At 36.3% G+C, this 16,854-nt stretch overlaps 1 protein-coding gene across 1 annotated transcript in view; it reads left to right on the top strand.

Moving 5' to 3' along the window:
* The window catches only part of TIM (triosephosphate isomerase), a 353,432-nt gene that overhangs the window by 132,264 nt on the left and 204,314 nt on the right, over positions 1-16,854 (top strand). Inside the window, exon 4 of the mRNA XM_089404394.1 lies at positions 11,044-11,167. Coding sequence (XP_089260520.1) covers positions 11,044-11,167 — 124 coding nt within the window. The remainder of the gene's footprint in view (positions 1-11,043; positions 11,168-16,854) is intronic.

Below are 16,854 nucleotides of genomic sequence, written 5' to 3' on the forward strand. Positions count from 1 at the left end.
CTCACAACGAATCCGGTTTCAGAGCTTCTAACATAATGTTAGACAATATTTGGATGATCAATATGAAAAATGGTCTATCTGTCTGATTTTTGCAAAGCAACTTCATCATGTAAATTCTAGACATAATACTATCATATACTTCTTTTAATGATGCTTTATAAAAAATACTATTCTATAGGAAAGATTAATCTTCTCAGAGAACCTAGTAGTCAGTGAACTATCTTTAGTAGTAAAGATCCTTCACTTCTTCCTTCTTAGCCTTCTTCCTAGGGTCTCCCATGGTTTTGGCTACATTAGCTTCACTCCTTTCCTTTCTCTTATTGTTATGCTTGTTTGGATAGTCCCTTTAATGGTGTCCAAATTCATTGCATTCAAAGCATTGCACTTTGGACATGTCTTTCTTTTTGGACTTGCCAAACTTTTTGTTCTTCAACTTCTTGACTCGGGCTAGAAAGGCTTGAGATTGCTCATGTGATCCAATATCATCTTTGACTTTGATCTTAGATTCTTCCAATATGCATTGCGCCCACAACTCATTAAAGGGAGTTGAATCCTTCTTAGAGTAGATGCTTGTTGCAAAGCTGCCCCACTCTGGTGGCAATGCATTTAGTACGCAAATGGTTACTTTAGTATCAGTGATTGGTTCCCCAAGTCCTTTCAGGGGGTCTCTTAGTTGAGAGACTTCCTATGCCACATCCTCATCCTTTGATTTCTTCATTCTGTACAACTTGTTCCTCAATGACATCTTTTGATTTAAATTCATTTGTCGACGCATTTTGAACTATCAAGTGTGGTTCTTCATCAGGACAAGATGAAGAACCAGATCATTCCAACAAGTTAAATAGAGAGACCAACCGTTCAATGGCCAGAAAGAGACAACTACTATTGACAAAGGGAACGAGTACAATTGACTCACAACAACTACATTTGACTGGGCCAAGAGATGGGAAACATTAGTTAATTAGTTAAATAATTTATTTAAATATTTAGTTTGTTAGATCTGTTTATTTACAAGTAACTAAAAATCTCTGGCTTATATTTACCAGAACTAAATACCTTATTATCCTTTATTTTATTTCAAAATTGAAAACACTATATAAAGACTTATATTATTATAGGAAATATTAATTATTAAGGTTAAAAGAAGTCGTTTATTAATTTTGAACGAGCACGCTTGTAGGTTTCGAAGACGAAATCAGATCTGGCATTCCTTAAGAGATGCAAAGATTCCTCCATCATTCGGTCTTTGCCCAAATTAATCAACGCCTCAATACTCCTTGAAACCATCGTGTCTTTTTGAAGACCAATTTAGCCTTGTTGAGGTATGAGATTTGCAGGGTGAGAAGAGTTCTCGATCAACTTTCTGCCCGACTTCTATCTTCGCAACTAGAACTTTTTGGTACGATCTCCGCATCCCTGTGGACAAGGGTTGATGCGTGTTCAACTTTGAAATCTCAGCGTATGGAAGATATTTGGGGCAGAAGCAGTGTTCAAAGTTTCTTGAGTTGTCCAGGAGATCCGCTGCCCTCGACACTCATTCTTTCTCCCCAGGTAAGTCATCCAATAGCCAGCTTTTTGTTTGTCAAATCTCTGCCCCTCGGTCATGGGTTAATGGTTATTCCCTTATGGACTGCTCCATTGGGGATAAATGTGTTTCAATGTGTCCAGGTGAAGCGACTGACTCCCCTGTTCCTAACTCATCGCTATCTATTCCAACGCTTCGTAGCATGGAACGTAGTCTGTAGTCCAGTGATTTGATCTCCCCTCCTGTTTCATGTTCAAGTCCAGCCTCTTCCTTTGATAGCCGATCCAATGATTTGGTAGTTGATTTAGTCGAGATTGATCATTCCCCTAAGGTGTTTATCCATCCCCTTGGATAGATAGCCATTCAGAGCGAATCCGCTGGTCTTGTCGCCCCTTTCGTGTCTGAATCGACTGAGGTACATTCATCGTTCTCCCTTACGCGTCTCAACCCTTCTCATCATTGCTATGTTGACCGGTCTCCCTCCTTCCAATCTGCCCATGGTCCGTGCGAAACTGAGTCTTGTCTTTCCTCCCTGCGGGTGGATTCCTTTGGTATCAGGTCGTTGAACCGAAAGTGTGGTTTTCCTCCGTTGTCGAACCCTTACGGTCTTATTTCCCCTCTTAAGTTTGGTTTTGTTCTTGATATGGAGAATTTTAATTTTGATAGGTTACATCATTTAAATTATTATAATAAAAAGTTTCATAAGAATATTAAAAATATTAGTGCTCTTTATAATGGTAATGATATTATTAATTTCGATAAATGGCATCATTTAAAGAATAACAAGTTGCATAGTAATTTTAATAATATAAGTACTTATGATGATGATGATGATAATAATAAGAATTATTATTGTTATTATTTGTATCATGAAAATAATAATAATATGAATTTCGAATGTGATAGTAATAATATTAATAATGATGGAAAATATAATATTACTAATAATATTAATAGTAATGATAATAATATCAATGGTAATAATAATGGAAAATATAATAATAATTGTAATAATAATAATAATAATAGTCCTCCTCATAGAAATAAGGTTGTAAATCTTTCTAATTTTTCCTTTCCCTCCTCCGTCTATAGTCTTCTTGAAAAGGGATTAAATTTTGCCCTCGCTCCTAGAAAAATCCCTGTGGAAGACATTATGTGTGACATAGAATTTGGGATTAGGGGTTTACCTGATAATATCAAGGACACGATAAGATAAGACTGCGTTGTCATCCTTAGGAAGGCAAAGCCCCCTAGAAGGAACATTCGCAAGGATGAATTTGATGCCCTAAAATCCTTGAACCATAACAAGGACATCGTCATTCTTAAAGCTGACAAAGGTGGCGCTGTTGTTATCCTTGACAGAGAGGATTATCGCAAGAAGATGTTGGATCATATTTGTAATAGTGGTAGCTATAAAAAGCTTATCAAGAATCCCCTGAAAAGGATTTCCAGACTAGTCGCTCTAGCTATAAAGTCTAGTAGCAGTGTGGGTTCCTTGTGCCATAAGCTTATTGAGAGTAGCCCCATCACTCCAAGGATCTTTGGGCTTCCAAAAATCCACAAAGACAGGGCCCACCTGAGACCCATTGTCAACGCCATAGGACGACCAACCTACCTCGTAGCCAAATACTTGGCCTTGAAGCTTAAACCCCTTGTTGGCCTTATAGAGTCATTCGTCAAATACTCTTCTTTGTTTGTCAATGAGTTAAAGGCTATGTTGCACGAAACTTCAAAGAACTTGGCATTTGGGGCCGTACCTGTACCCGAAAGTCTGAAACTTGGCCGAAACTCAGCGGAAACTCGACCATCATGTAGGCATCTATTGGAGTTAATAAAGATTTGTTTTTCCTTTTAAATTGTCATTTATGGGTCTTATTCCCTTTTTTCTTCTAAGATAATGTGTTATTCATTTATTTATTTATATATATATTTTTTATATATATACATATATGACATTTCGGCTAACGTTTCGGCCGACGTTTCCATTTTTTGGAGGTGACGTTTCTAAACGTACTCGTTTTGAAAACTCCGAAACTTAAAGGGCATAAAGTTTGACCCCGAGGACATTCTTGGGAGTTTTGATGTGGTCTCCCTTTACACTTGCATCCCTATCAGGGAAGCCACCGAGGTCATGAATCGTCTCACTGACCCTGATACCACTCGTTTAGTTGAGATTTGCCTTACTTCCACTTTTTTCTGCTTTGAAGGTGAATTCTATGTGCAAACATGCGTGGTTGCCATGGGCTCCGTCTTGTCCCTTGTTGTTGCTAATCTTTTTATGGAAGACTTTGAATCCAAGGCTTTGGCCTCTGCCTGTCTCCTACCCAAGCTTTGGAAAATATTTGTGGATGACACTGGTGTCATCTGGTCTCATGGCCAAGAAGAGTTAGATCTGTTCTTCCAACATCTCAACAATCAATCTTCTTCCATTAAGTTTACTATGGAGAAAGAAGTTGATGGGTGCCTACCTTTCCTTGATGTTCTCATTTCGAAGAATGATGACGGTTGTTTCTCCCACCAAGTATTCCGGAAGAAAACTTATACTGAGCAGCATCTTCATGCCAACTTTCATCTTTTCCCTGCTCAAAAGTTGGGTGTTCTCAACACCCTAGCTACTCGTGCAGTGAGAATATCTGATGAAAGGAACCTGGATAAAGAGAAAGCCCATCTCTGTTACGAATATAAATTACATAAAATAAAATAAATATAAATAAATGTAAATGATAATGATTATCTTAAATAGTCATCAGTTAAGTGAAAAGGCATGTCTAAAAGACATGCCTAATAATGAAAGGTCACCTGCCTAGGTATAAAAGCAGGGTCTCATTGTAACATTTATCATCACCTATACATCTTTATATATAATAAATTATTATTATTAAATACCTCTTGTGTATTTTTACATTTAAAGTCTACAAGCTATCGATTTTTATGCTTCACTGGTATCAGAGCCATGGCACACAATATAATCATGCAGGTCTTTGAACGTTGTTCGCCGCACAATGTGCGATTACGTTCACGTCCTGAATGCGTTGAGGAGTTTAATGAAATTCAAGAAGTATTTCAGCATTTAGAAAAATCATGTGCCGAAGTTGCAACATGTTTTAAGGAGAGTTATGCAAAAATTGATAACAAGGAAGATGATAACAATGGTGAAGAAACGAAACAACAAAATGATGCAAAAGAGGCAACCAATAGAAGACAAGTAATCGGTCTAAGTGTCTCTGAAAGATCTCATGAACAAAAAAATCTAGCGGACAAGGATGGAGAAATTGAACAAGTTAGAAAACTAAGTGATCAAGGTGATGGTCACTGTGTAACTCATTCAACAATAGATATGCGTGATGTTTTTTTCGGTTATTGTGGAGAAGAAGAACAACAATATGAGGAAGGGAAAAAGGAGAAACGAGTAGGCCTTCCCTTAGAGATGGAGTTTCCATTACACCCACTGCTAGGTCAGCCACAACCAATGGATATTCCAGAGGAGGAGAAAATTAAGGCGGCTCAGAAAGTAGAGGTATCAGTTATGGAGCCTATATTTGTACAACTATCATACATCCAGTCTCAACATGACTACCTTATTGGTAGTTATTCTGTTGGAAGGGATGATGGGATACAACTAGCAGCACTGTAAATTCTTGTTGAAGTTGATCTTGTTGAGAATCTTGAATCATCTCCAAATTTGTTTGTGTTGGTTGATCGATACCTTCCAAAACAGTTGGAATCATTAAGGGAAAAAAATGAATGGGAGGAAAATGTTTTGGGGCACTACCGTACTGTTGTGCATTTATCCAAAGATGAAGCACGACAACAGGTGTTTCGTATTCTTTATGCCTTGTCATCTGGAGATTCAGTACTCTATAGTGTTAGAAAAATTGAGGACCCGATAGGGTTATTGCCCTGTCAAGTTATTTTTGGTATCAACAAAGGGGGTCCACTCCTTTGGACCAGTTCCAAAAGAATACTTACATTCTGTTGAATTTTGTGTCATCATTCAATTTGGTAGTATCTCTTCTATAGTTTTTTTCAAAATGAGAATTGCAAGAGCATTGCTCGTTTCCAAATCTAAGACTAAACAGTGGCTGGAGGCCAACCAACTTGCAGATGCTGATGAATTTGTTGACAAGAGGAAGGAGCTCGAGAACACTTGCAATCCTATCACTGCCAAGATATTGTCGTGGCTGTCACTTGAACACTTGCTCAAATTTAGCTGTGTCTCTAAACAATGGAACACTTTATCTTCGTCAACCAAATTCATAAGTGGTCTTTGGGATAAGTAGTTTCAAAAGGTTATTGCCAGGATGCCATGGCTGGCTTTGCCATTCGGAGACAAGACTATAAAGAAATTGTTTCGATACTGCCAAGTTTTGACTATGGCCGAGGTAGTTGTTATAAATTCAAATGAGAAATTACATTGGGAATTGTCGTTTACTCCATATCTTATCATAGAATTTAATGGAACCAAGAAAAACGCTCCATCGCCGGTATCCGTCGGTGTGCCGTCCACTGTGCTATTCGCCATCCACTAACCCCTTGTTGCGTGGTTCTCCATTCTCAACGTCACTGCTTCTTCTATCCACGTTGTCACTAGGCCCCGATCTCCATTGCTCTATCACCAAACCCCGATCTCCGTTGCTCTGTCACCAGCTTTGACGAAGCCTTATCAACAGGCATTCTCCACACCCGTGCTCTGTCTCCAGGCCCGAAGAAGCCTTATCAACAAGCATTCTTCCTGTCCGTCGCTGCACAAGTACCCAACGACCAAGCTGACCTACGATCTCTGCCACAAGTCCAGCCTCCGCCAAAAGTTGTTGCTGCCTGCATGCAGCCTCATCGATTGTCCCTGCGAGCAGTTGACGCGGCAACATGTGTTGGAGCGACACACGGACAAGGTGCCGAGAATGTAGCGGGCAACAATGCTCTGTGGACTGCTCATCCTTCTAGAACACCTGTCAACGCTATCCCGACAACTCTGCATATCCGCACGATTCTGCCTATCGTTCGATTCAACTATCTGCACGTTGAATGCCATTCCAACAATATTAAACGCCGCAATCTTCGCTGTCAAACACCGTATCCAAAGTCAAGTGTGACGTCCGTTGGTAAATCGTAACCCATCAATGGTGAAAACCGTAAGCATCAGTCACATCTATATTTTTTAAATTTTGATTCGTTAAAAAAATAACATTAACATAGTTTTACATGGGTTGATATATATATATATATATATATATATATATATATATATATATATCTATTTAATAATAAATAATCTTATATTTTTAATATGGTTATTTATATTAATATATATATATATATATATATATATATATATATATATATATATATATATATATATATATATAACTTATTAAAAAAATAAAAATTAGATTTTAAAATAAAAATAAAAATCGATAACCCTGGACTCAAATCAGAGTTACCATCGAATCATAGAAGATGAGCTACCAATGACGTAGTCAAAAGAAGAAAGTATCAATAGTCAAGTGTAAAGAAGACATTCGCGACATTCATGGTAGATAAGAGATCAAGTCTTTTCATCAACAAGCTTTGAGGACAAAGCTTCTGAAGAAAGACGCAATGTTACGAATATAAATTACATAAAATAAAATAAACATAAATAAATGTAAATAATAATGATTATCTAAAATATTCGTCAGTTAAGTGAAAAGGCATGTCTAAAAGACATGTCTAATCATGAAAGGTCAGTTGCCTAGGTATAAAAGCAGGGCCTCATTGTAACATTCATCATCACTTATACATTTTTATATATAATAAATTATTATTATTAAATACCTCTTGTGTATTTTTACATTTAAATTCTATAGGCTATCGGTTTTTATGCTTCAATCTCCTTAATGATTTTGTTAATATTGGGTATAGTAGGCACCAAGGTATGAAAGCTTTCCTTAAAGCTAGCAGAGGTCCCAAGGCTAAGAAAGACACAAAAGATCGAATTTGAGGGGTGCATCTCCCTTTCATCTAGGGGACCATTGACAAGATTGCGAGAATACTTAAGAAGCATAATGTTCCCTCCACCCTTAGACCCTTTAACACCATTCGTAGCTCCCTAAGATCGGTAAAAGACGGGTTGACCCTAGGGACATGAAAGGTGTTTGTGTTATCCCATGTTTGTGTGGGACCTCCTATGTTGGTGAAACTGGGCACTCTATTAATCAGAGGATTCATGAGCACGCAACTGAGATCAAACATTGGAGAACTCGGTCTTCAGCCCTGGCGGAGCACGCATAAAAGACAAAGCATCATATATGTATTGAGGAGGCCCATCTTATAGCTAAGATTACTCATTTTCATCTTCGCGAGTTTAGGGAGGCCATATAAATTGAAAAAATCCCGAGCAATCTCAACAGGGATGACGGCTAGAAGATTAGCAGCTGTTGGATCCCTGCCCTTTCCTCTTAGGCCCCCCCCCCCCCCCCCTGTTTTTTCCTTCTTCGTTCTTTTGGTGTCTTTTATGGTTTTACGCCCTCGTCTTCCGGATTGTTTAAAATACCCCTTTGTTCCCTGTGCTTCTGATTTTTGTTTTCCTTTATTGTTTGTCGCTCACTTCCTTGATTTTTCATTTTTCGCTAATATTATTAATGTTTTTAATTATTAGTTTGCTTATATTTTATTTAGCTTTAAATTATAAATAAATAGATGATAACACTTTCCTTATTATTTTTATTAGGTTAAATTTCTTAGTTTAACTTCTATTTATTTATTTATTTTATTATTATTTTTTTTAAATGATATACATATAAATAAACAAGATTTTATGACACATGATATTTAAATAAATTAAGTTTATATTTAAACATAACCAATAGTATCATGTAAAAGTTAAAACTTAGTAACTGATTAATCGATTAGTTGATAATCATTTAGGTTTAATCCCTATTTATAGTGTAATTTATTTAGAAACTTATTCATCTAAATATAAATAAATTTAATAACTAATTAATCAATATGCACATATATCCTAGTTTATCCCATAAGACTTTATTTAATAGTATAAATATAACTTTATAATTTATTTAGTTCTAAATTAAAAAGAAGTTACATATTTTTTAGATAAATAAACCTGGTTTACAAATTAACTAATTAATAAACGACTTATTTTAACCTTAATAATAAATATTTCCTATAATAATGTTTTCAATTTTGAAATAAAACAAAAGATAATAAGGTATTGAGTTCTGGTAAATATAAGCCGAGATTTTTAGTTAGTTGTAAATAAACGGATCTAACAAACTAACTATTTAAATAAATTATTTAACTAATTAACTAATTTTACTATCTCCTTGCCCAGTGAAAATGTAGTTGTTGCCAGTCAATTGTAGCCGTTCCCTTTGTCAACAGTAGTTGTCTCTTTCTAGCCGTTGAATGGTTGGCCTCTCTATTTAACTTGTTGACGTGATCTGGTTCTTCATCTTAGCCTGACGATGAAGCACATTTGATGGTTCGAAACGTGTCGACAAATAAATTTTGATGTGATTATCGCCGAAAACTCGTCTCAAAAAACTTGATATGGATCACATAAGCCTTAATTCAATCTTTTTTTGATCTGTTGTGCTTGGGAATATAAATTCACTAGCTTATTGTACATAGCCTTGGAGGTCTTCAAGTCTGCAATGAATGGAACAAGAGAATCTTTGATTGATTGTACTACAATCCTTTGTGTCCTTACTTTCACTTTCTTGTATTTTGCTAGTTCTGGTGACTTATCTTTTTCTGGTTTAGTATTTTCCCTAGTAACATATTCCATTACTTCTTGTTCTGTGAGTATCGAGTCAATTCTTTTCTTCGATGCTAGATAGTTTGATGCCCCAATGAGCTTGTTGCTCTCTTTGCAGAAAGAACCATATGACTTGAAGATTCAGGCATGATGTAATAATATGTTACTAGTGATCAACATTCTCGTTGATGAAGTCTTTAACCTTCTTTATTGCCTTCAAGATTCTTGAAGAGTCTTCAACAATGTCTTTGAAACAACTTCCAATATCCTTGATGCCTCCCAAATATATCTTCTTCTAGAGAGGGAGATCAACTATAGTTTTAAAGTCTTACTTTCAGATTTTCGTTAGATGCGAGGTTGATGTAGACTTGATCTCCTTGTAGAAACCCTCTTTCTAGATTTTTCAAGGAGCCTTCAATTCTTCTTGAAGTCTTCTTTTTCAGTTTTTCATAGAGAGTTTCCTTTATGCTTTCCCTTGACAAGTGATTCCTTCTTGTGTCCTTCCAGCTGCGTTCCTTGTTCACCTTAGCTCTGATACCATGTTGAAAAATTGATAATGGCAGCTTATTATTCTTATTTTCCTTAACCTTAATATTTGCTTGTGAACTTATTAGCTTTCTTGTGTTCTTTTAGTTAGATCTTTCATCAAACAAATATCAAGAACATGAACTGCAACAATAGAGGACACAAATATTATTCTCTCAGCGAGGGCAAAACCCATCCAAGGGTAAAACCTGGAAACTCTTCTCTTCTTAGAACCTGCTTCAAGTGAGATGCAAAATCCCAAACCCTAAACCAAGTCCTCAAAGCACCAAGTCGGCCCTCTAACAAGCCCTCTGATTCTGCATCAATCAACTCCAAACTGCAACTTCGACCTGCCAGCTTCAATACTGCAGCTTGTCTATCAACTTCGACCCTGCAACTTTGTCCTTGCAGCTTCTCTTGGAACCCTAATTGAGCCTCGTCATTAGACCTTCCTACAGCAAGACAACTCTCCCAAGGTCAACAAGGTCAATATACAGTTTCCTCCCTTCCAGCTACTAGATTCTGCCCTTTGTTCTACTGCAACTTGGACCTGCAATTTCGGCCTCCTCCTGCAGCACCAAAAACCCTAGATTTTTGCATGTGTGAGAAAGATAGAGCCCAGAAACAAGATATTTCATCCTTCTTCGTTGTCTGAGACCATCAATCTTTTTTTTGCTTCTCCCCGCTTCAGATCGAACTTGTGTAAGTGACTCCAAATTAGGTCAAACTAGGGAAGCCTGCCTAGTGTAGGATCTGTGATTCACTAAAAAGACGGCACTTCTTTTGCAGATGGTAGTTGTAACAGTTCCATATTCCACCAGCTTCTTGCACCTTGTGAAAGGCTTTGCACTAAGGTGCTAGATTTTATGGTAACAAGACATCCACTTCTATTGGAATGGTTAATTTCAATGGATGTTTCTGCTATTGGAGTGCATAATAAGAAATATGGAGTAGCCACATCTTACATAACTAAGTTTTGCATTTGTGATTTCACGAGTGGTATACAATGCAATAGTTAGTATGTGTAAATTAGATCCATCTTTTGCAGGATTGTATTTCTGACACGGTGTTTATCTTTTTCAGTTAACGTATTTTAAATCTTTAGAATCTGTTTCGTTTCTTTCTCTTATCTAGAGTTGTTGAGAGTGGGCATAATAACCTTTGCTTCATATACAACGTGTATCTATGGCATCTGACTGCCTATTTGTTTGTAAAATTGTATGGCATTTTGTTACAGATATTGTTGTAGCGCCTCCATTTGTTTATATTGACCAAGTGAAGAGCTCTTTAATTGATCGTATAGAAATTTCTGCCCAGAATTCATGGGTTGGAAAGGGTGGGGCTTTCACTGGAGAAATCAGGTAAAGCATATTGATTAATACAGTATCCTTCTGTAAACATTCTGAATTGTATATTGACATGTCTTTTGAGTTTTGTTATTGCAATTTTTTCTCCAGTCATACGATGGTATTCTCCATTAGAAAATGTGCTGTGATTAATGATGCAAGCCATTTGAGTGCTCATTCTTCTTCTTTCATTTTTATTGTCTGTAAGCTCAAAGCTGGCTTGAGGTTCACCCTTAATTACAGTTTTTCCTAGGTTCAATTTTATGAGGACATTCTCAAAACACCAGCATGTGTTTTATTTCTAATAAAAGAAAGACATGGTCATATACGGAACTGTAGTTTTACTTTTTGGTTGGAAGTGCGTCCGGAAATATGCTCCGAGGGGTTGCTCTGGACAGAGAGTGGACATCCTTTGGCTTAGGTGCCGTATATAAAGGGCAACTGTTTCAACAAAATCACCAGAACTTGCACAGGGCCATATTCCTTGGGATGTTGTTCCGGTGGAGTAGACCACAGTAACAATAAAAACTTGGTGTTGTTCAGGTGGAGTAGATTACAGTAACAATGAAAACTTGGTGTTGTTCAGATCGAGTAGATCACAGTAACAATGAAAATGAGGGGTTTGGTTTAATACTCTGTGGGCTTTACTGTCGAACTGACACATTATTGGCTGAACTATGCTTATTTTGTCTAGAGTTACTGTTTATAAGAGCAAGTTCAGTATGCATGCTTAACATGGAGGGTTTAATGGATAAACTCTTGATCCATGACTTGTCAGGAGTTCCCTGACATCAAGTATATTGCTGTATCATCCATATCTTGTATTAAAGCCATTGTTTTACTTGCTTTTCCTCATTGTTTTAGTTTCTTGTCCTGATAGATTAAGAAACTCTGTTTCTGTTTCACTGAAACTGTCTAGTATCCATCCTTGATAATATATATCAATGCATATGCCTTTTTCCAAAATGGAATGTCCAGATTTGTTTACTTTATCATGTTGTTATTATCATATCTTGTGTTGACAATGTGAAGAAGGGCTGGCAGTTTCATGGAGACAGCAGAATGCACTGCACTCTTGTTATAGGAATGTCTTCTCTAGGTGTGAGAGGGCACACCAAAGACCACGGAGAGCATGTTCTGATCTGTTGATTTAAAAGTTTATGGCAATCATCTTCAGCTCTCATGGACTATACCAAATCTCTTTTTGTCAAATTTTAGTACACAGAAATGGTTTGACACTTCAAATCAGTACTAATGTCAGAAGAATTTCTTTGGTGTTAGAAATTTTGCATTTTTCTGTAAAATTGTGTTTTGACAGTGACACCATTAGAAAATTAAAATTACATCTCCAGAATATTTGACACTTTGTCTATGCTCCCAGTTCCAACAATGAAAATTTCCTTTTGGAATAGATAACGTCAATGGCACTGGGCTGGCCTATGGGGAGTGGAGTTGAGGGAGTGGAGGGCCAGGCGGCTAAACCCTAGCCACCTCCCTCTGGTCTGTGCCTCCATTGATCCGTGCTGCTGGGGATTCCTTCAAATATTGGTGCTGTCAACGTTGCCGTTCTCGGGTTCTCTCTGCAGCATGGTGTTTTTTAGGGGTTTGCTTTTGCCAGGGTTTTGTTGGTGGTGCTGCTTCGAGGTCTGGGCGCCGCTGCTGTTCTGTGGTCTTGGTGTCTCCCTATTTTCATGCTGTCGCCGCAATGGGCCTTTCATCATTGCTGTGTTTATTGGTGTGAGCTTTGAGGCTGCTGTTGATTTTGATGAACTTTGAGGCCTTGTTTTTTGATGCCTCTTTTTCGGCTGAATGTTCAGGCTACCACGGTGGCCTGTGCTCTGCTTCATTGTTTTTACGAGGAATGCCATCAGTCCTGGTTCGTTTGGTGCTAATCTGTTGCACCCTTTTGGGTTTTAGGCGGGCCCACGTGCCCTGATTTCTTATATTTCTCAGTTAAGTGGCCTTTGGCCTGTTGTCCCTAGGGTTTTCTTCTTTGTCTGAATGTAAAGCAATTTTCGATGGCTCCTCTTATGGAGAATGCTATCTGGAATGTGCATGTGCATATGCAAAATGTAATTTTCTTCTTCTTTGATGAATAAACTTAAGTGTTGTTTTCTATGCAAAAAAACATCGATGGCATGGGTCAATATATCCATGGAAGTAGAAATTCCATTACACTACATATAGGACATCTATAGTCACAAGAAGATTCAACTAATCCACATGCAGCAGGATCTATAGTCTAATTGAGAAGCGATACAAAATGTTGCAATAATTATGATTGAGATTAAATCGACGAGGGTCCAGAAAAAGAAAAAAATCGTAAAAATCAGTGAAGGTTGCTGAAAAAAATACAAAAATTTCAATTTTCAAAAAGTTTATGTTTCTATTTTTGTTGATCGTTTTTTTTTTTTTTTTATTCTATTAATTTTATTTATTTATTTTTTATTTTTCGAAAAAATTGCCGATGAAATTGTTACGTGGAAAAAATTACGATTTTAACAACACTATACAAAACTATTTGAGAGAAGAGATGAGAAGAAGAATCAATGGAGCAAAGTAATTCTCGTTATTTTTGAATTTTTAAGTAGATCTCTTATCTGATAATTGTTTCTTATAGTTATCCTTTTGGGTTGATCCTTTCTTATATTTATTATGCATCATAAAACAAATATGTAGAGAACTACAACTGTAAAATATGAAGAGACAACCACGCAAGAAATTTGCCTTGGGAAAACCCACATGGGGAAAACCCAACAATCCTTTCTTTTATAGAATCAAGTCAATAAGAGAAAGACATCAATGTCAAACACTAGGACTTACTTGGTCCATCCTGCTAGTCAAGTAAAACAAATGGCCCAAGAAACTTGCTCCACAACTTGTACTTTAGTTCTTCATCACCAAGAGATAACTTTGTTGGCCTCAAGGAACTTCACTAACCTCGAAGAATTTCACCTACCTTATATTAAGTCTTGTATCATAGAGAGAGGGTTATTCCCTGGACTCAAATTCATTCCATCTTGCCTCAGACTTGTATTTCACTTGCCTTAGACCAATTTGATTTTCATTCATAAAAGAAGACGAATTAGATGCCAAATGGAGGAGAAAAAGTCTCAATATATAGTGTTTCTCCTTGCCAAATGGGTGCCTTTCCATATGAGCCGACTTGATCACTTGAAGGGTCTGACTTGACTAGGAGGAGGATGACATGGCTTCAATGGAGCCAAAACATTTAAATTTAAAATTCAAATTTTCATCTTTTGAAATGAGCATGAAGAACATGCTAAAAAATAATAAATATATAAATAAAAATTTACATTATGAAGACTAACCATAGTTACAAAATTCAACAATTATTTAATATCCCTAATGGGGAAATTAACAGCAAATACTAAGTAATGTGTTGAAAATTTGGTAGCTCAGGGATGGATTTTTAAAAATAGAAATTCTAAAAAAAAGTCTCAAGTATGACTTTCCAAAAAAAGTAAATCACCTTGCATCAATTGGTAATCAAGTATTATTGATGGAAAATCACTTGTGATCATCAATCAATCCAAATAGTTCAATGTCGACTTAATTATTATCATTAATATTAATATTTTTATTATTCTTATGATACTATTGTATTATTATTGAAAATAAATAAGTCACTCAATCATGCGTGTCAATGTTCTCTTACACTCGTTATTGGCATGGTATATTCCTCTTACACTCATTAATGCTCTTACACTCTCTCACACTCATTAAAGCACGCCATAAAAGATCTCTTACACTCTCTTACACTCAATAAAAGCATGTCATAAATGATACCTTTTACGCACTCTTTAATGCATATGTTACACTCTCTTAAAAACTAAGTTACAAAAGCATGCGTACCTCCTTAATGGCATGAGTTACATTTCTTAAATGGGCATGAGTTACACTCCTCATGGCATGCGAGTTACTCCTTTATGGCATGGATTCGTAGCTGCTCCTATATATATGTGCCTCATTCTTTCTCCATTCACTACTTGTGCATTGTGCAATGAGAGTACGAACTTGAGAAAGAGAGAGTTAGAGTCTAGAGAAGAATTGAGAGAGAGAGAGAGAGAGAGAGTGAGAGTCTTAAAGAGTAAGCACAAAACTTGGTGAGCCAAGGTTGATACAGTGTTTTGGTGTTAATTTAGTTGAAGGGAACGCTGATTCAATGTGTACATCTGCGGTTGCTCCCAATGAGTGATCTTCAAGCTATTTGGGTGACCTTACTCATTCTCTTGATCTCTCATTGTACTCTATATCTTTGTTGAACAATTGATTTCTAATAGAAGAAGAATCTCGTTGGGTTTTTCCCTTCTCGGTTTTGCCTTGGTTATTGGACTAAATTCTCTGTCTTATTATGTTCTTGGTTGTCTTATTTTGCGCATTTGATTTACGTTCAGTTTAAATTTGCTTATTTAATACTGCAACATAAAGAAGTTTTATAATAAGTGATTGTTACAACATAGAACATCATAATTTCAGCATGGTATCAGAGCTTTGGTGAAGATAAACTCCGTTTGAAACTCTCTATCTGTTGAAATATCTCTTGTTGTCCGCTCCATTTACAACTCTCTTTCCGCTATAATATCTTTTGCTGTTCACTCCATTTCTAACTCTCTTTCTGCTAAAATATCTCTTGCATTCCGCTCCATTCGCAACCCATTTTATAATAAAATATCTCTTGTTGTCCACTCTAATTAGAACCCATTTCTTGCTGTATCAAGTGCTGTCCACTCTATTTAGAGCACATTTTATGTTGAAATTTTATTGTTGAAATTTACTGTTTAAATTTTGCTGCTGAAATTTACTGCTACTGTTCTTCCAGGATTTCAAGGAACCCAAGATATGATAGTAATTTTGCATATAGTAATTAAGGTGTTGCGTGTGTTTAATAGTTGTGGTTTTGGTACTTGTTGATGAATGCAAAAGTAAAGTAGTTTTACTTCCACTTATGCATGTGCAAAAAAAATTGTTGTCTTGAAAAAAGTATAATGCATAGAAGGCTATGAAAGAATAACTGATAGAAATTGAATGTTGAAGATAGGGGGATTTTGACTCTTTCACGTTATATGTGAAAGCTCATTATCTTATGGGTTTTGGTCATTTTGATATTAGAGTTTACTAACAAAAGTGGTTGTAAGTAAGAATCATGACTTTTGTAGAAGATGGAATGATAATTTTCTAAGCCAACCTCTTTTGCAGTGATCAAAGATGGATTATAACTAATATTTTTGTAGGAAATGAAGTTGATATGTATAATTATTATTACATACCTTCACTCTAGGATTGAGATCTTGAAGATCTTTATAAAATCAGTGGAATACCTATCAATGCATTGATTCATGATGAGTAATCATCAATATACACCGTGGCACCGAAAGTTCATTCTTCATCACTATAAATATTACCTCATGTGAGAAAGTTGGTTTCCGAAATGCCTGAGATTATAGTGGATTATGATGGAGTTTGCCAAGTGGTGTTTAAGAAGATGCACTTCTTTTGCTAATGACATATGACCTAAGTCACCTGACACGGGGATTCGGGACACGTAGGATTCGAGATTCGTGGTGTCGGATTCGGACACGTTGACCCCCCGGAACAAGACACGTTATATATTATTTTATTAAATATATATATATATATATATATATATATATATATATATATATATTTAAAAAAATACA

The sequence above is a fragment of the Pinus tabuliformis genome, chromosome 2_2 (genome assembly GCF_031772625.1).
Source record: "Pinus tabuliformis cultivar Carrire ecotype Pingquan chromosome 2_2, CPIR1, whole genome shotgun sequence".
NCBI classification, from domain to species: Eukaryota; Viridiplantae; Streptophyta; class Pinopsida; order Pinales; family Pinaceae; genus Pinus; species Pinus tabuliformis.